We start from the raw sequence: 21,343 nt of genomic DNA, 5'->3' as shown, positions 1-21,343 counted from the left end.
AGTGAATGTGTTCTTTCCTGGCATAAAATCTAAGTCCATTTAAAAGTAAAATGCACAAAAAAAATGGATTTATTTGTCAACAAAATTTACTTCTGTCTTAGTTTGGTACAAACCCAGGATAGTTTAAGAAAGTTATTAAAATTTCAAAAACTTTAACCACAGAGTGAATGTAATGTTTCCTGGCAGAAAGACTAAGTCCATTCTTTTAAAAGTAAAATATGGAAAAAAAGAATTTTATTTTTCCAAAATTTACTTCTGGATACTATCTTATGATCATAAACAAACTTCTGTCCAAGTTTGGTATAGTATAGTTTAAGAAATTTATTAAAATTTCAAAAACTTAAACCAAAGGGTGAATGCAATGTTTTCTGGCAGAAAAACTAAGTATATTTATAAGTAAAATACGGAAAAAATGGAATTTTATTTTTACAAAATTTACTTCTGCATACTATCTTATGAACATAAAAAAGCTTCTGTCCAAGTTTGGTTTAAGAAAGTTATTGAAATTTCAAAAACTTTAACCACAGAGTGAGTATTTGTGGACGCCGCCGACGACACCGACGCAGACGCAGACGGAATGTAGGATCGCTATGTCTCGCTTTTTCGACTAAAGTCGAAGGCTCGACATAAATGGCCTAAAGTAAAACTATGGTTCTAGTATTACAGAATACAGAAACGAAAACCCCCACTTTGAGACCATTATACTAGTTGTCTAAAGCAACGACGTTGCGCACGATATCGGTGTCACTTTGGAAATATGGGTTAGATGGCGGTTATTAAAATTCAAGCTCTTATCCTTTACAATAAATAGCCATGTTATGCATATCATTCGAAAGGAAATAAACCATAGAAATCAATGAAATAGATGAATTTGTGCTTTGTCTATTTTCTAATGAAAAAAAAAATGCTCATTTCGATGCCTATAACGTCATTTTAAGGGTGTCCCGCTGTTACAATTTTGTTTTATGCGCGTCTTTGAAATCCAAGCGCGGATTCATTAGTAAGTAGAATGGTTTAACATTTTACAACTATATTGTATACATTTAACCTTAAATGAAGTAATAGACGTTTTTAACTATAAGAGGAGGAAGATCGTCAGAAAAAATAAATAAAAAAGAGAAAAAATGTCCCAATTTGCTGCTCAACCCGTAAAAAAACTTTGGTATTAAAAGATTCGAAGCTTTACACATGAATGAAAATTCTCACAATAAATCTTTTGAGAAAATTTTTTTTTTTTTGTGTCACATCGACTCATTTAACAAAAAGTTTTATCAGAGAAATACTCGTATGTCATAAAATTTCAGTATAGTTAACGATTATTTTTTTTACCTACTGTGAGTACATCTACAAATGTACCTAGCAATATGTGTATGAAAAAAGGGTAATTACATTTAGTAGTAGTGTGACAGAATGAAGTTTAACCATAATTTCGTTTTTGACTGGTAACCGATCGTATAAATACGCGGATATATATCATCGAGTTCAAAATAACATAATAATTATCTTATCGCTTGTTATAAATTCATATCTGCAATGAATACTAATAAGAACGGAAATTAATAATACAAACATATTGTGTCGTTAGAAATATTTATATGCATTAAAATCTATGCACATGTACAAAAGAAATGTGTTAACGCATGCGGAAGAATATCACAAGAAAGTTTTGTTGGAAATTATGAATGTCTTCTCAAATCCAATATATTGGAAAAATCGAATTGTGATAGAAGAGTGTCCACCATGCATGTGTACTGCACTTTTATCAGAATCGTAGAATAGAATGTTATACCATGAAAATTATACATGTAACTGCTATATACAAATATTAATATAATATAAATATAAACAACACATCAGATTGTACTGATTTGTATCACCACAATGTAATAGATATTAAAGCAGTGAGGTTGAATTCCCTGTCATTAATTTTATTCATCATCCACGCACGAACTTGTCTTATAAAAACATATATATCTGTACATAAATCTCAGTTTCAGGTATAGAAATGTGATTTTTTTCTGAGACAACTGCTTGTGACCATAAACAAGAACTTGCGGTCATCCGATGTTCAGTACTTCAGTACGTTGATACTACTTGTAAAACAATGTAAATACGAATATAGAAACCAAAGAGATTGAAACCGAAAACATAAAAAATAATCAGTTCGGAAACGTTTTTTTTTTTTTAAGTCAAAGAAGATTTAGTGTAAACCGATATACTCTGTTATATGTTGAAAATGGACGCGCTAGCTGAACCAAAAATAACCAATAGTATATAAAAAGTGCATGGAATGTATTCTTGGTCCATAGTTGTTAGCTTGAGAAAAAACCTTGATCCATGTAAACATGCACATATAGCAATTACTTAAAAATACACATCTAGTAAAATGAAAATAATTGTATAAAATCGTGGTTGATATTAAGATTGTGGTCTTACTTATAGGTTAAAATGAATAATATGCATTATAATGTAAGTATAAGTCACTGTTTTTAAAAGGTTATAAGCAAAGACAGCCAATGTGATATGTTGTAAGCACGCTCGTCCTAAGAGTAAAGAGATTCGCCTCAGATTTGTCCTGCATTTGTTTCACTCATAGTATCAAACTAAGTTTTAATGTTTTAAAACATTTTGAAGATACAAAAACGCCAAAAAAATATGTACAAAACAGACTATTTCGTTCATTTCTTTTTCAAAAATTAGGCAGTTAGTTTTCTCGTCTGAACTGTTATACGTTGTCATTTCGGGGCCTTTTATAGCAGACTATGCGATATGGGCTTTGCTTTTGAAGGCCGTACAGTGACCTATAGTTATTAATTTCTGTGTCATTTTGGTCTCTTGTAGAGAGATGTCTCATTGACAATCATACCACATCTTCTTTTTATATATTGCAATCATTTAACAAGACATCAAACTGTTTTTTTGTGTTATTCTTGCATCTATAATTCTTCTCAAACAATTAAAAAAATTTCAGTTCAAATTCAATGGAATTTTGTATTTGCACCGGCTTGAAAAAATAAAACCATATAAAGAAGCAACTTCGAAAATCTCTGTACTTAAAGCGGCATTTCACATGAGTAAAATATAAGATCAACGTTTGAAATTTTCCGTGAAACAACGTCAAAATCGTTGTTTTATTAGAAATGTCGTGTAACGCTAAGTGGCACCAATACCGTGCGTAACGTCCTCGTTATTTTGTCCCTGGTAGATTGTTATTGGTTTTCATACGTTTTTTTCTTTATTTATCTCTATTATAAATAAGTACGTGAGCTTTCATAATATGTTAACATATGGTTACTGAAGTTCTTTTGCGTCCTTGTTACAAAATGTATAAAGTTTATTAATAAACTCATCATAGATATTCATTGCGTCCGAAGCATTTTTCGGGCGGGGAAAACAACAGTATATTTCACCTATTGGTACTTTAGCGGAACTATTTCCTTGTGCGTGTTTTGTTTTCTATACATCAGGTAAGACTTTTCATTTTTAGAACCTGTCTGTCCCCCGCCTTTCCCGCGCAAAATATCATAATAAAACACATAATCATAGCCAATAGTTTATTCTTAACCCAGACTAGAAAACATGCCTTTAAACATAGCCACTCACAAACAAAAAATATTAAAAGCAATTTTTTTTACACTTTTTTATTTGTATGTTGTTTTAGAATATAAATTTGATTTGAATTTATATGAGTATAATACATATACATGTACATGTATATACCAATCTAAGTTAGTGTATATCTTGTTTCTCGTCTTACTATACAGTAGAGCTACTTTGATAGATCAGGTTGACTGATAAGCTGTCTATATAAAGTAATGGGACAATGCATGGAATGAAGACATCACCAAGTCACCGTATGCAACATTTAAAAAGACATTCTGAGCTTATCATATAGTCACCACCTACCCACCAACACGGTGTGAGCTCTGGTTTCCGCGTATTTATAGATTATAGATCGGTTACAAGTCCAACACGCAAGTTACGTAAAGGAAAGCTCTCTGACTCGCAACAATAGACCGGAATGACTTTACGATCATCCGCTGTAAAAGGGACAAAAAAATACAGATCCGAGAGTAATCGCAGTTACTTACAGCTAGTTCAAAGCCAATAAAAACTAATACAAAAATCATGTATCTAAGACAAATATGTCAATCCGTGCAAATCCACATCCAGTGGTTTTAGTATAAAGACGTTGTTAACAATAAGAGAAGCATAGGTAACAACAGATTGTAGTACCTTGATGTGTAAAACAATGATATTTGATATGGTTTTAAGTTACTGATAACAAAATTACTATTTATACCAATGAGAACAACATTCAAAAAATATTTTTATAGTGTTTGATTGGTATTGAAAGGACTGCTAAGTTTGCTGCCCTGATCATTTTTAATTTACATGCATTCAATTTCTTTTACATTATTATTGATAAATACTACATTGCAGAAGAAGTGGTAATATATCTTTAAGTGAAAGATATTGTTTGTGACCTTAGGGAAATTTATTTGGATATGCCGATTATGGTCTCATTGAGATTTACCAGACCTTCATTCAATTTCAGCACATTTTTTACGTTCCATTTATGGACTTTATGCTGTTCGTTCTGTGCGTCCGTTCGTTCTTCCGTTCATCGGCCTGTTTGGCTTCAGGTTAAAGTTTTTTGGTAAAGGTAGTTTTTGATGAAGTTGCAGTCTAATCAATTTGAAACACAGTACACATATTCCATATTACAAATTGTGACTTGGATGGAGAGTTGTCTCATTGGCACTCATAACACACCTTCTTATATCTATATAATCTTTTGATCGGTTTAATTGGGGTCTTGAGCTGGCATGTCAGTTACTGCTAGTAGTTTAATTTATGAATTAGTTTCATTTTGCGTAGTTTTTTTGTTGGTACCTATTCCGACTAGGATTTCTTTTAAACTGAGTATTACTGTGCAAATTGTTGTGTGTTTGTTTATTCTACATTGGCTAGCTATAGTTGTATAGTTGGAGGATTTAGATCTCACAAAGTATGTTTAACCCGCCGCAATTTTTGCGCATGTCCCAAGTCAGGAGACTCTGGCCTTTGTTTGTTGTTTTATGGTGTTTTTTTTTATTTTATTTTAGTTTAGTATAGACCTATTGGTGGCCTTCGGTTGTTTACTGTTTTCTGCTCTTTGGTTTGGCTGTTGTCTCTTTGCCACATTCTTTATTTCCATTCTCAATTGTATTAATTGAATAATTGATTAGTTGATTGCTTGATTTGTTAATTGATTGCTTGATTGATTGATTGATTGCGGGATTTGCTCATTGTACTACAAAAAAAAGTAATGATCATTTGAGAATCCTTTATTTGTATTGTAGTCTTCATTTAACCAATGAAACTCTACATTTACTTTTGCATTAGAATTATATTAATGACTGTCTGGTAACTATATATAAGACACGCAAGAATGTGAAATATAAAAACTTATTTGGCCTTCAATATCTCAACCTTTTGAATGTATGTAACTTCTTTGTTCAGTTATATTTCGAATTTGACATTGTTTTTACAAACTACCATTATAAATTTCCGGGAAATGTTCTGCATAAAACCCTTTGGGAAAGCACATTGACGTAATTTTCCAAACATTTATTGTAGCCCAATAATTTTATAAGGTGTTGCAACATGTAATTGTAAAGACGTTACAGCCGATTCAGTGAGTGTGTAGGCAAATGTGGTATTATTGGTTAGATTGCTTGCTACATTGTAGCTGTATGGTGAAGTCATTATTAGGTTATGCAAACTATCCTCCATTAAGAGTAGACTGGTCCGACATATAACCAATTAACCAAATTCCACAGAAGGGTAGTATACCTTACCTAAAAATGACTTCACGGTTTAACAAGAAAGGTAACCAATGATATTATACCTTTGTCTACACACTCAATGCAATCGGCTGCAATGAAAATGCGTAGTTTGTAAGACTAGGCTTAACCAGCCCGTCGGCAGCATCCAGCTTTCAAAGATATATAAACACAAATTTTGCATAAGACTCAAACGTACTTCAAATGTTTTTATTAATAAATAACCACTATATCACCAGTTAAGTAGTCAAAGATACCATTTAATTTATTTTTTTTAAATTTCATTTATGGTTCATTAGTTATATACAGGTAATATAAACCGCTTTCAGTATTTTATACAGCGTGCAGCACGCTTTACATTTTAAAGAGTCAACAATTTTGTGTGTTTACAGAATCTTAAATAGTTATGATTATTTTTAAAAGATGACAAATTTCTCTATTCTATGAAATATATAGCTTTCGGAAATTCCATATTCTCGGCATCCTGTAAAATAGTTCATGAACAGTAATAATTATTCTGCATTAAAAGAAAAGAAAGTTGCACTCTTGATTTTAACTTTTTTTTTTGGCCACACAAAACTGATTTTACAAAACATTCTACCTCGGAAATAATGGATTTCGCTTGATTATGATTAGACCAAAGGTTTATATTTTGTAATCACTTGTATGGTGGGCAAGGAAATTATTCATTAGCTTAAAAAGAATAATTCTAGCTATATCCAAACTTGTAATTTTGATCAAGTAGGCCCTATATCTCTAGCTTACGCTTTTGCCTAGTGCAGATAAAAGTATTTTGCCGCAGAATTGTTTTTATTAACTATCCGGTAATGGTTGGGTTTGGTATCCGACATCAAGTTGAGAACTAATTTAGAAGAAAAAATTAAGCAGAACAACACCCTGGATTTTTTTTTACTGTAAACCTCTGCTATCAAGCTTCCCTTTGCACCTATAGTCGTGCAACTGACATCGAAAAAGACGCTTAGTTAACGAGTTTAATGGTCCGGAATAACACACAGCTGTAAATTGTTTTAAATGATAGAATAATATCTATATTTTAATTTCCGTCGGGTCGTAAAAAGTTTCCATGGTCACATTTTTATATTTTATCCCTTTAATGGGGGTACCCCTCAATTTACGGTTTTGAGAAGTTGCCTTAAAATCCAAAAATATTTTTTTTTGTTAAATTTCCCGCTATTTTCGTAAATATTTTCTATGCACATATCATCAAGGATCATCGGAATGATAAAGACATAAATATAATACCATCCCCAAGTAAAACTTTCAGACTTAAAGTTGGCTGTTTTTAGATAGAAATGTAACGCTCCTTTTCTTTGAAAACGAGAAAACATATGATTCAAAAACAGTATTTGACATTTTAGAGGACAAAACATATTATTGCCATACTGCATGCAAATTTTGTTGGGCAAATTCCAAACAATTTTGTCAAAAACTCAAAAATAAAAACATCATTTGTACCTTTTTTAATTACGAAACTTGTCTATCCGTCAATCAGCTCCACAATTTATTTTTTCCTTCACAATCAATTTGATAGTTTCGATGTGATTATGAAGATTTTGTAGGATAAGTTTATTTATTTTTGAGTAATTTGAATATATATAGTAGTTCTTTCGTGTATTTTCTGTAAATAAGTTATATTTTTGTTAATAAAATTTTGACTTTTCATAAAAGTTATAACCAAATCCTTCGGATAAGGGTTTTTCAGGATGATGACTATAGTTGATATTGTGTGAAAATACATTGTATGTAAATGTTTAACCTCAGAGCAATAAATATGCATGCAAGTGATCGGGGGGAAAGTACTATTGCAGTTTCGCAGAGATTTGGTGTGTGACAAGGTGATGCTAAAACCAACTTCTCTTGATATTCTGCTGTCCTTGGGCGAATCATCAGTGATGTTATGAGACTTGCACAAGAAGGCAAAATCGGTGCGTCTTTAAATTAGATTGATTGATTGTTGGTTGCTTAACGTCCAGTGGCAAATATTTCGTGCATCTTCAGGACGAGAACAAGTTAATAATAAAAACAATAGGTAGGTTTTGTCATAATAGAGGTCATTCGGGAATTGGTCGGGAAAATTTAGACTGCCACTGGAAAATGATGGTATATTGGATTGGGACAGAATTTGCCGTTGCAACAGGCCACCATTGGACCCCTCAAAGAGTTGTTGCAAGGGTTTTTAACGTGCAGAGAACGTGGCACTCCCTTTACACGAGGCATCGGATTAAACGTCCCCATTCTGACCGGACGTGATTGCGAACTTGATACATCCCGCACAGCCAAACGGTCGTCCCACTTCGTTTAACTGCCGGTCGAGAGAAGACCAGGTGATCATATTTCGTTTCCCAAGTCACCCTTGGGGAACTTTGAAATAGAAACAACAGAAATCCATATACTGTATGTGATCACACTGATCGACATGTATCCTCACAACCTGACACTTGTATACGATCTCGTAGTTTGGATAGGAAAACAGGGTTTTTGTGTAGAAGAAAAACCTTAAAAAAACCCAGAAAACTACACAAAACTGAGTCCTTTAAACGTGTTGACAGTCTTTTAAGGTGTGCTGTGCTAATTAATGAGAGTAATCATTTATCCATGCATAACCAAGCAAATGTACTTATTGAGGTCAACACCTGTGCAATTAAGTAAAACAGTTACTGAAAAATCAGAATTTGAACTTGCTGTCAGTTCATTAATAACGATTGTTAGTGATGTGATTTGTTCTTCCATAAGAAAAAGCCTTTCTCATGTAGCACGACCAAATACAATTACCGATCACATTTACCCAAGATTGTCTCTGATGCTTAACAAACTGCCAAACTCCAGAACTAACTAGATATTGTGACACCTTACAATTCAGACACAGTGGGGCAAAGGGATATGAAATATAGAGTTTAGCTCTATATAGGGGATGTCATATATGCTGCAGGAAAATCAAAGTCTATGTTAAGACTTTCAGAATTACACCAAGGTGTGTCTGAAAATATCAAGGGTATATTAAAAGAAAAACAACTACTTCACCCTGGCACCAGTGCTCTTATGAGCTATGTCCTCGGTTTGGTATTTCTATGGAAATGATGTCCGCATATCTTCTTAATAGATATAAGAAGATGTGGTATGAGTGTCAATGATACAACACACCATCCAAGTCACAATTTATTAAGGTAAACCATTATAGGTCACGGTCCGGTTTTCAACACGGAGCCTATGCTCAAAAGTTCATTTGTTAGTTAATTTGTGAAAAATAACACAAAGGCGCTTCTGAACCGTATAGTGTCCCTAAAAATTTATTTAACAAAAATTCTTAAATGTTACAAATTCAATCGTTTCTGTAGCAACATTCGCCCAATTACATTTGGGATTGGCAGTGCAGATATATCATGCATATGCATATGGGAATATGGGTCACGAACATTGATCGAAACTTTGTACTCGCATTGCTTTGATGTTTCCTATGCAAAGGTAAGACTATATCTGACGAGTTTGACAGAATCTTGACGGTATTTACGCTCCAGATGGCATTTGTACTGTGCTATGAACAAACTCTGTCCTGCGCCTAACTTGTTCTTATAAAAAAAGGGAAGTGTCTTGTTATGCTTATACGCGTACTTAATCCGCATATGATGACTGAGAGATTGATTCATGTCCCCATTTAAGGGAGTTCGCTTCTCTGTTTCAAGGTAATTAAATTTTCAAAACACTAGTTTCTATTGATAGGGAATCAATAAAGGAATCCAAAGAGCTGAAAAAATATATAGGTCACCGTGCTTGTTTTTGAGATATGAGCCATTGAAATTTTGGCGGGAAAATATTCTCTCTTGACTTTTCATAGCTATATCATTGACAATTGACGTTCTCAAAAACTGTTAAAAAGTAATTAAAATTTTATAAGGCTTGTGCAGATGACTTATCATTATACATGTAAAAGATTTTCAAAAGAAAAAATAGGGGTCACCGGGCATTTTTTTCCAAGGCATTCCAATGGATAAAATCAGAGGATTCCGAAAATCTGACAAAAAATCAAAAACATGACAAATGAATACTTCAGGTATCGTGTGTCGATCGCTTTTAAAAGTTATATAAGGATCATGACTGATTTTGAATTACAACATTAGAAAATTGACATTGCATTGTGTAATTTTTCATCCTTCCCTTAAAAAAATAATGAGTTAACTTTTTTTACCAGGATTAATCCACTAAAAAATTTTCATGCACCAAACTGACTTTGTTTTACACCCAATTTGTTTTCAACCTCGCATTCGCCTCGGATGACTATAGTATATTTTGTGTTATAACTGCTCTGTTTAGACTTTACAAATACACAATATGTATTTATCTATAACTAGATAATATTTTTTTACAAAATACACAACCTTTAAGATGCAAAATTAAAAACACTGTTTCAGCGCTTGAATTTTGTTTTTTTCAAAGATAGAAAAAAAATTGAAATAATTTAATAAACTGGTGTTTTATAGTTTAGAAAATAATTCTGTAATATACTTTAGTGAAACACTATACACAATATGAAAGTTTATGGATGTGAAAATGACAAGGCCACTTCTTCTTTTGCTATGCCTTAAATCAGAAGGTTACAAATCAACGCTATTTTGTAATGGCAGCTCTTCATATAAGTTGTCAAATTTGTCATTTTAACATCGTTTATAGCATATGCTTATGATCGAATTGTTTTTGTAGCATTCTATTGAATAAATATCAGAATATTTCTCCTTTTTGTCCTTGTGGTTGAATTATTGATATTTTTAGGTCTGACCTTTGACCTCAATTTCACACAATTGTGACCACTCTGGATTTTTACGACCCAATTTTTCTTATTGTATATGTTTTCCTCTTTCCGTCGATATATAATTTAGGTGTGTGTTCTTCCGGACCATTAAAGTTTTAAAAAATGACCTGTGGTTGCAGTACTACTAGTGCGGACAATTTTTATTATATTTTCGGTAAGGGTTGGGTTGGGTGTCCGACCCCGACTTTGGTCATATCTTTTGAAAATAAAATAAGCCAAATAACAACCTTGAATTTTTTCTCCAGTAGACATCAGCTAGCCTACCCAGCTCCCCTTTACACATTGTGCGGACAAATGTATGGCCGTTGAAATGTGTTTTATAATCTTTTCGGTAATGGCAGGGTAGGGTGGTTAGCTGAAGTCCACTTGAAAAAAAAGTGGCCTCCAATGTGGTTTTATGCAGAACAGTAACCCGCAAATCTATGGTAGTTTGCAAAAAATAAAAGTATTTTTTGTTATAATGTGATATGTAATATGTTGGCAAATAATGAAAGCTCGTATCTTAATTAATAGACATCAAAATAAAGAGAAACCGTATGATAACCAATACAAATCTCCCAGAGACAAACTAACATTGATTAAGGCAACTAGTATGATGGTCTGAATTCATGGTTCTTAATTTCTGTATTCTTTGATATTTTAGGCCATTTTTCTCTATTCTTTATACTTTTTGCCAATTATTCTCTTCTCTTTATATTTTACACCATTATTCTAGCTTTTTTATTTATTTCTTGGTCCATTGTCTCTATAATTTATATTTTTTGTCAACTATTCTCAATAACATAATACCCCAACAACGCCCTCTAGTTCAGGTCACCATATATGTAGCCTTCACAAATAAGCAAAACAAAAACCCTATAGGCTCCGAATGCCAAAATAATTGAATGCTTGTCCAGGTTTGAATTGTGAAATTGCGGAAATTTGTTTTTTAATCAATCTATCAAGCAAAACATATTATCGTCCTCGATGTTCATGGCAGATGGACGTTGGTCATCAATTCTAATAATCTTAGATCGACCTTTCTAAACTAAAGTAAAGTTCACGCACCCGGTTCCTGATTGTTATTAAAGACTTTTGATCTGACAACCGCTGTGCATGTATACTTTAACGACTAGGCTAGTTTTCTTGTCAGTTTTTAAAAGTAATTACCTCCCTTATAAGTGTCATGTTGTAACAAATCTATTTATTTGTACCATCTTTATGAATCTTAATATTATATTGTACAATTTAAATTTGTGATTCGTTTAATATTTAAATATGATAATTTATTATTTATCAAAGGTATGAACAAGGTAATTTGAAAGTCTTTGATTATTTTATCACCGTATGTCAATTCAGAAGTCATGCGGTTTATTTTCTCTACATTATGTTGTAACATCAAGGGAGGGTTTACACTGCCCTCCTGTGGCAGAATGTACAAAGATTGTGAAACTAGAAAGGAAAACTGTTTCCATTATAAATCGGCTATTAATTGAAATTGAATACTAATCTCTTTTAGAGTAAATTCGAAAACGAAAAATGGAAACTTGCACTTTAAAATTTATTTTCATTTTTAATTGTTTTTAGTGAAATAAAAAACATTTTCGTTTTCCGTTTTGGTTAAATAAAATAAAACACAAAAAACGAAAACGCTTCTTTTTCATTTTGGTTTTCGAGAAATCAAAACCGAACAATGGAAACATTCTCGTTTTTTATTTTTTTATTTTGATATTTCAAAATGAAAAACAAATGGACTCAAATATACACAGATATCGGATGTTGAATGTTGAAAATGAATGATGAATGCTGAAAACGAATGTTGAAAGTTGAAAATCGAATGTTGAAAACGAATGTTGAATGTTGAAAACGAATGTTGAAAGTTGAAAATCGAATGTTGAAAACGAATATTGAATGTTAAAAATCGAATGTTGAAAGTTGAAAACCGAATGTTGAAAACGAATGTTGAATGTTGAAAACGAATGTTGAATGTTGAAAACGAATGTTGAAAGTTGAAAACGAATGTTGAATGTTGAAAACGAATATTGAAAGTTGAAAATCGAATGTTGAATGTTGAAAACGAATATTGAAAGTTGAAAATCGAATGTTGAAAACGAATGTTGAATGTTGAAAACGAATGTTGAATGTTGAAAACGAATGTTGAAAGTTGAAAATCGAATGTTGAAAGTTGAAAATCGAATGTTGAAAGTTGAAAATTGAATGTTGAAAACGAATGTTGAATGTTGAAAACAAATGTTGAATATTGAAAACGAATGTTGAATGTTGAAAACGAATGTTGAAAATTGAAAATCGAATGTTGAAAACGAATGTTGAATGTTGAAAACGAAGGTTGAAAGTTGAAAATCGAATGTTGAAATCGAATGTTGAATGTTGAAAACGAATGTTGAAAACGAATGTTGAAAACGAATGTTGAATGTTGAAAACGAATGTTGAAAACAAATGTTGAAAACGAATGTTGAAAACGAATGTTGAAAACGAATGTTGAAAGTTGAAAATCGAATGTTGAAAACGAATGTTGAATGTTGAAAACGAATGTTGAAAGTTGAAAATCGAATGTTGAAAACGAATGTTGAATGTTGAAAACGAATGTTAAAAGTTGAAAATCGAATGTTGAAAACGAATGTTGAATGTTGAAAATCGAATGTTGAAAACGAATGCTGAATGTTGAAAACGAATGTTGAATGTTGAATGTTGAAATCGAATGTTGAAAGTTGAAAATCGAATGTTGAAAACAAATGTTGAATGTTGAAAACGAATGTTGAATATTGAAAACGAATGTTGAATGTTGAAAACGAATGTTGAAAACGAATGTTGAATGTTGAAAACGAATGTTGGATGTTGAAAACGAATGTTGAATGTTGAAAACGAATGTTGAAAGTTGAAAATCGAATGTTGAATGTTGAAAACGAATGTTGAATGTTGAAAACGAATGTTGAAAGTTGAAAATCGAATGTTGAAAACGAATGTTGAATGTTGAAAACGAATGTTGAATATTGAAAACGAATGTTGAATGTTGAAAACGAATGTTGAAAGTTGAAAATCGAATGTTGAAAACGAATGTTGAATGTTGAAAACGAATGTTGAATGTTGAAATCGAATGTTGAAAGTTGAAAATCGAATGTTGAAAACGAATGTTAAATGTTGAAAACGAATGTTGAATGTTGAAAACGAATGTTGAATGTTGAAAACGAATGTTGAATATTGAAATTGAATGTTGAAAGTTGAAAATCCAATGTTGAAAACGAATGATGAAAGTTGAAAATCGAATGTTGAAAACGAATGTTGAAAGTTGAAAATCGAATGTTGAAAACGAATGTTGAATGTTGAAAACGAATGTTAAAAGTTGAAAATCGAATGTTGAAAACGAATGTTGAATGTTGAAAATCGAATGTTGAAAACGAATGCTGAATGTTGAAAACGAATGTTGAATGTTGAATGTTGAAATCGAATGTTGAAAGTTGAAAATCGAATGTTGAAAACAAATGTTGAATGTTGAAAACGAATGTTGAATATTGAAAACGAATGTTGAATGTTGAAAACGAATGTTGAAAGTTGAAAATCGAATGTTGAAAACGAATGTTGAATGTTGAAAACGAATGTTGGATGTTGAAAACGAATGTTGAATGTTGAAAACGAATGTTGAAAGTTGAAAATCGAATGTTGAATGTTGAAAACGAATGTTGAATGTTGAAAACGAATGTTGAAAGTTGAAAATCGAATGTTGAAAACGAATGTTGAATGTTGAAAACGAATGTTGAATATTGAAAACGAATGTTGAATGTTGAAAACGAATGTTGAAAGTTGAAAATCGAATGTTGAAAACGAATGTTGAATGTTGAAAACGAATGTTGAATGTTGAAATCGAATGTTGAAAGTTGAAAATCGAATGTTGAAAACGAATGTTAAATGTTGAAAACGAATGTTGAATGTTGAAAACGAATGTTGAATGTTGAAAACGAATGTTGAAAGTTGAAAATCGAATGTTGAAAACGAATGTTGAATGTTGAAAACGAATGTTGAATGTTGAAATCGAATGTTGAAAGTTGAAAATCGAATGTTGAAAACGAATGTTAAATGTTGAAAACGAATGTTGAATGTTGAAAACGAATGTTGAATATTGAAATCGAATGTTGAAAGTTGAAAATCCAATGTTGAAAACGAATGATGAAAGTTGAAAATCGAATGTTGAAAACGAATGTTGAATGTTGAAAACGAATGTTGAAAGTTGAAAATCGAATGTTGAAAACGAATGTTGAATGTTGAAAACGAATGTTGAATGTTGCAAACGAATGTTGAATGTTGAAAACGAATGTTGAATGTTGAAAACGAATGTTGAAAGTTGAAAATGAATGTTGAAAGTTGAAAATCGAATGTTGAAAACGAATGTTGATTGTTGAAAACGAATGTTGAATGTTGAAAACGAATGTTGAAAGTTGAAAATCGAATGTTGAAAACGAATGTTGAATGTTGAAAACAAATGTTGAATATTGAAAACGAATATTGAATGTTGAAAACGAATGTTGAAAGTTGAAAATCGAATGTTGAAATCGAATGTTGAATGTTGAAATCGAATGTTGAAGGTTGAAATCGAATGTTGAATGTTGAAATCGAATGTTGAATGTTGAAATCGAATGTTGAATGTTGAAAATGAATACGAGAAGAAAAAAAGAAAAAAATTGAATGTTGAAAATAGTATGCATATCCCGGAGCCCTCTTTTCGGGCTTTCGAGTAAATTCCCTTGTTCCGCGATAGAAAATTTAATTACGAACTCAAAAAGACATATGAAATAGCTAGAATTTCAACTCGAAATCTTAATTAATCTAAATGAGACTTAAATTTGAATCTTACTCAAACTCTGCCTCAAGAAGTGACTCAAATTCAAAATTGTAACTAGAACTCTGCCTTTAAATGTGACTCAAACTCGAACTCCTACTCGAAACTCAATGCTTACTAGAACTTTAATTCTAAGCATAACTGGAATTCGAACACTTACACGGTAGGTATAATGTCCGGCTAGGATCGTGGATTTTCGAGTGATTTGATCGGGCTTTTACGAGTGATTTGATTGGTCTTTTTCGAGTGTGACCACTTGTTGTTGAGTGAATATGATCACAATGTAAACAAACAGACTTCTTTTCTAACAAGACGTGATATAGAAGCTTGAGTTTGATATACAAGGTTATACATGATATGTTAGTATTTGAGATATAAAGATAGTATCATTCTGACATTGCTTTTCGTTTGAATAATTTCGTTGCTGACAAACGAACTCCAAGGAAAATTCAAAACGGAAAGTCAAATGGCAAAATATAAAGCTCAAGCCAAAATGTCTACACAAACACAATAAACGAATGGAAAACAAACGCTCATCTTTTGATAGTATTAATGTCGTCATATTGTACCCCCATTGACCCCATCTCGTGTCCGTCAAGGTTAAATTCACTGGCTGATGTTCAATAGAAGTCAAATATAAATATGAAAAATATAGGAACTGAGAATTTGTATTGCTTGATTACTTGTACTAAAACTAGTGCAAGATTTGGCTGTTATATCAATACACTTTTGGGGATTCTTCTAAACATGTTCTATGTGTCTTCATTTTAAACAATAGGTAATGAATACGGGTTACAACTTATACAAAAGAACAATACCTTAAGATTTGTCTTTTTCGAGGGCTAGTTTGATATTCCTTATAGACTTAGTTATCTGTTTGTTATAACGGTTATCATGATCTTTTATATAACCTTACATCTATGTATGACCATTTCACATATTGTCTTATAGCAAACCTTGCTCAAACACTTATATACAAGTCAATGAATAATGAAAAAATACCTTTGCATGAAACCTGTTCCATTTCTGCTTTCAAAGAATCTAAGTCGTCAAATGAATTCAGAATTTGGACATGTGTGCATGTAGGTTGACTAGCGACAGCATTCAATTCTCTCTGGAAATAGGAAACTGTTATAACATTATTACGTGTTTTATTAACTTTTAACTTATGTATTACATACAAAAGGCAATACCCACGCGAGAACGCTACATCGAGGCTCCAGTTTTGTAAGTCTTTAGAATGTTTGCCTATGAGTTAGACTATGATGCGCGTTTGTCGTCTGCTGCAAATATGAAATTATACTTAGTATGCCAAATACCAAAGCATTTGCATGATAGCCGATGACGATATACGATATCTAGATATAACTGTAAAGCAAAAGTGTATTTAACAGATAACGACATATGACTATAGTTTTACATTGTTATGCCACACCAGACAGAAATATGTAAAAAGAAGATGTGATATAATTGCCAAATGAGACAACTCTCCACAAGAAACCAAATGACACAGAAATAAACAACTATAGGTCACCATACAGCCTTCATCAATGAGCAAAGCCCATACTGCATAATCGGCTTTAAAAGGCCCCGAAAAAGATGTGTTTTTGAACTTACCTCATCGACCTGTGCACTTACTCCAATGGCAAATATTGATATTCCCTTGGCTTTGGCAGCTGCTGCTTGTCTTAAAGTCTCATTTCTATTTTCAGAACGCCCATCAGTTACAAGAATCAAGATCTAATTGATAAAAAATAACATAGTAAACTGAATCGGCAATTCAACTTATGAATAAAGACAACAAAAAATACGTTTTAATTTTTTATTTGTTTTTACTATTTCAAAATCTTTACAGTTCATCGGTGTCAATACAAATTTTCATAGTAAACAAGTAAACAGACAGAGAATGTTCATGGATCTTCATGTAATATCGTATTTATCATGTCTCTGAAATTGACCTATGAAAGACAAACGAGTTGTTGTTTAATAGTATTTTTCAAAAAGTCAGAATTCGTAATTGATTATTTTATTACATAACATTAATTTATAAAATTCTTGAGAAAGAAAAAAGTCTTACATTAGACCAAACCCATTATAATTACATGTATAAATATGAAAAGAATTTTACTCGAATCACATAATTTTAAAACTGTGCAATTATTTTATATTACCTTTGATGATCCTAAACGGGCGCCATTAGTGGTTGTAAATAAATTGTTGATGGCGTACTCAATTGCTTCAGCAGTGTGTGTACCACCCGATTTGTACTGTACTCCATCGATTGCCTTCTTTAATCCATCGGCAGAAGTGTGTGTGTTTAATTTAAACCCCCCATCAATTGTTGTGCTGAATCTGATAACGCCGACCTGCGTTTTGTCGCTACTGATCTCAAATGAGTCAACAATAGATTTGACAAACTGCTTTGCTGCATCAAATTCTTGAGGAGCTAAACTGGTGGAACTGTCAAGGGCAAATACCAAATCTAAGATATTTGTTCTTTTACATCCTACAAAAAGAATTACAAATGTATATATATATTTAAACGTACAAAAAAAATTACAAATACATATATATTGTATGATGACCTCCATCTTTAATTGTTTACTCTTGTTTTGTGTGTGCGTACTTAAGTTATTATCCATAGCCAGCTAAGCCTTCATACAGTATGTCCAAAATTTGTTTATGTTCATTATTTCAAAACGACAATAAAGTAGAAATGCGTGTCAATTGTATTAACAAAAGTTGTTTTTTCTAGTCAAACGTTCTGTTGAGGTAGGCTATGCACCAAAAACCTATTTGAAACGGTAAACGAAAATAATTTTAGTTCATTTAAAGGTAAATTGGTCATAGCACAGTTACAGTCATAAAAGAGGAAGAGGGCAACTCATCCGTATTAAAAAAAGTTTAAGCGAAGTGGTTGGTTAACTGTTTTGATATATCCTCCAAATGTAACCCTATCTACGGAAATCATATTAGAAAACTTTATAATGAATGTTGAAAGTACAGCATTTAAAATAAGAAAGAAAGGAAAAGCAAAGAAAAGTTAAAACTACCTCAGTTCAACTTTTCTTGAGATGGTTGGGACTTTAATGATGTATAAATATCTTAGTTTATCAACGTACAATATTATGAATGATGATATAAATAATGTTGGTGCTAAAACACTGCCTTCTTGGCTGGTGATATGCAGAGACTACCAGTCTATCAGCACATGTATTGACCAAGTTGTTTCGGTGTAGAAAATGAAAATAACGCTTAATAAATTTGGATAATTTAAAGTGTACTTGTATATATAAAATTGTATAGAAATTTACCTGTTTCTAATTTGTTGGATTTTGTGAAAAACACATTTGCAAGATGATCTGGTTTGAAAAAGTTCACCCAAAAGTTGGCTTGATATTGGATACCACGTGGGATTTCATTATTTCCTGCTTTGAGAAGAGTAAACAGAGCGGCGGCGAGTCCTGAGTATAATGGTTTTGCCAGATCTATCCACTGCACTTTTGACCAATCGATACCTATCCTCTGTGTAATCATCTTCTTAGCATCATCCAGAACTATAGCTGTTGCAATTTGTTGGAACATGTCCTGGTCTATCTACAAGTATTGATAAAACATGTTTTTTAATTTTTTAAGTGTAACTAATGTTCCCAGTTAACCTTTTGCAAAACAAAATACCAAAAAAAGAGCGTAGAAAAACTATGAAACAGACAGACGACAACGAGGTCGACAGTAGGGAGATGGCGAAATGATATTAATTATGAATTCAATAACGTAGTGTCGAACAGTTCAACTCAAAAGTTGCATAGTTTCACATGTTTCACTTAAAATTTAAAAAAAATACGCTTCTTAGAGTTTGCATGTTGTATAGACATTATTTATTGTTAGAAACCGTCTGATAAATTCTAGATGTCTTTTGTGTTGTTTATGTCAATGGATTTCTGTCTTATTGACGTAAACCCATATCTATTACAGCTAAAACTAATGTTGCTAAAAAAGACTTCAAAATCATTGTGCAAAAAGAGATCTTGCAGAAATTGGATGAGCTATCTTTTATATTTCGTTTCAACATGAACATTAAACGCCAAAGGATGTTTAAACAAAATGTGCATCCAAAAGGGGAGTCTTAGTATTTAACTTGAAAAGATCCAAAAAAATGTATCGTGTTGCATGCAGAAAAAAGTATATTATTGTTAAATATGTGATATTTAACATTTGTCTTTGGCTATTCCATAATTTTACTATAGCCAAAACAACATTTTAGATTAATAAAAATAACAGCTGCAATAAAAAGTGGACAGCGATTTTGTAATATTCTTCATCCTTAATGATGCTTATAAGTCTAATTTGTTTTTCATGTGCTTCTCTTTTTACACGTAAATCTCAGTCAAATCAGTTATAAATCTACATATATGTAAAACATACAAAAGTATTAAGTTCGCGCGAAAGTTTGAACATTTCAATTTAAGCTTAAGAGGAAATAAGCAACTAACCTGCCAAATTCCTCCATAGTAATTTGGTCTGTATGTATTTGCTTCCAAACCATCCATGCTCTCAACATATGCAAGTCTTCTGAGGTACTTTTTATCATTTGGGAAGATACATGCCTCTCTGATCAAATTCACTACAGCTTCTACGACATCCGATCCAGATGCGTTTGGAGTTGTAGTTTTGTCTGTTAATTGTCCATTTACGAAACACACCACGAAAAAAGTCAATACACCTAATTTTAACATGTTTAAATTTTAAGTAGTTCAATGCTTTAAATAAATCTTTAAAAGACCTAGTTTCAATGACTTTCGGTCACAAGTCAAGAAAGCCAGACGTTTTCAAAGTTAAGCTGCCCTGTTCAAGTGTGGTGTTAAAGTGGCAAAGCTTGCTAAACGATACAATGGTTTTATATCTCCCGTTAAGGGTTGATTATCTAAGCAAATAGATAATGTCAATTACCTAAGCCTCCGCCTACAACGGACAAGTGACGGTAACGCTGGTATTTTCAGGACTATCGTTAAAAAGATATGTTTACTACAGATTTACGACATTGGGCGATAAGACGTATGTTACATTATTATTTATTTGTACTTTGGCTTATCCTACCCGATACATTTCTGTCTTGGTCCTCGATGCTAAGAAGCGGAAAGTAATGGATAGAATGAATATTTGAAGTGTCAGGAGTTTTCATACAAATTAGCATTGATAACTACAGTAAAGGGCAAAGGGTGTACTTCAATAAGTTGAACAGTTAATTAAAAGTATCACAGTTTAACATCTTTGCATTGAATAATGATTTGAACAGGACTTTACAATCTCTGAACAAGCGAACAATATCTATTTGAATATGAGTGTTTATAAACATAGTAAAATGCACAAATGAAACGATTTGTCAGTGAATAATGACTTTTTTGTTCATTTGTATCTCGATCCACAGGAAATTTGAATCTTGTCAATTTTAAAAAGAAAGCAACATTTGTTAGATATCTTTGCCCGATGTAGTTGATAATAACTAGGTGATATACAAGTTCGCAGCTGTAATGTACTGAATAGATGTAAAAGTAGTCCAGTCAAACTAATTGCAACAGAAAATGTTTTAGTTCTAATCTATAGCATTATGCCCTTTATATACACAGAAAAAAGTCCCATAAAACTTACTTGAGGCAAACTCAAAATCAGCATTTTTAATTTCCTATGGAACAATGTGGAAATTAACATTGGAATGGGAGATAACTCTTGCAAAAATGAATCTTTTTTGGTCAGTTTTGTGTTGTTTTTCTTGAAATTTATGTAAATTATGATACTTTGATAGGGTTATAAGTTTGTATCTGACTAAATTATATAATCTTCTGCTCATGAAATGTACTT

General features: G+C 32.0%; 1 protein-coding gene across 1 annotated transcript in view; it reads right to left on the bottom strand.

Moving 5' to 3' along the window:
* The window catches only part of LOC139501449 (matrilin-3-like), a 31,685-nt gene extending 11,334 nt beyond the window's left edge, over positions 1–20,351 (bottom strand). The window contains exons 1-5 of the mRNA XM_071290525.1: positions 19,978–20,351; positions 18,799–19,081; positions 17,656–17,990; positions 17,102–17,224; positions 16,487–16,598 (exon numbers count right to left, since the gene is read on the bottom strand). Of these exons, the coding sequence (XP_071146626.1) occupies positions 16,487–16,598; positions 17,102–17,224; positions 17,656–17,990; positions 18,799–19,081; positions 19,978–20,220 (1,096 nt within the window). The 5' untranslated portion in view covers positions 20,221–20,351. The remainder of the gene's footprint in view (positions 1–16,486; positions 16,599–17,101; positions 17,225–17,655; positions 17,991–18,798; positions 19,082–19,977) is intronic.
* Positions 20,352–21,343: the final 992 nt, after the last annotated feature.

The sequence above is a fragment of the Mytilus edulis genome, chromosome 13 (genome assembly GCF_963676685.1).
Source record: "Mytilus edulis chromosome 13, xbMytEdul2.2, whole genome shotgun sequence".
Classification (NCBI taxonomy): Eukaryota; Metazoa; Mollusca; class Bivalvia; order Mytilida; family Mytilidae; genus Mytilus; species Mytilus edulis.
Note: the sequence above shows the minus strand (reverse complement) of the source record. Positions and strands in the feature narration are given on the sequence as shown.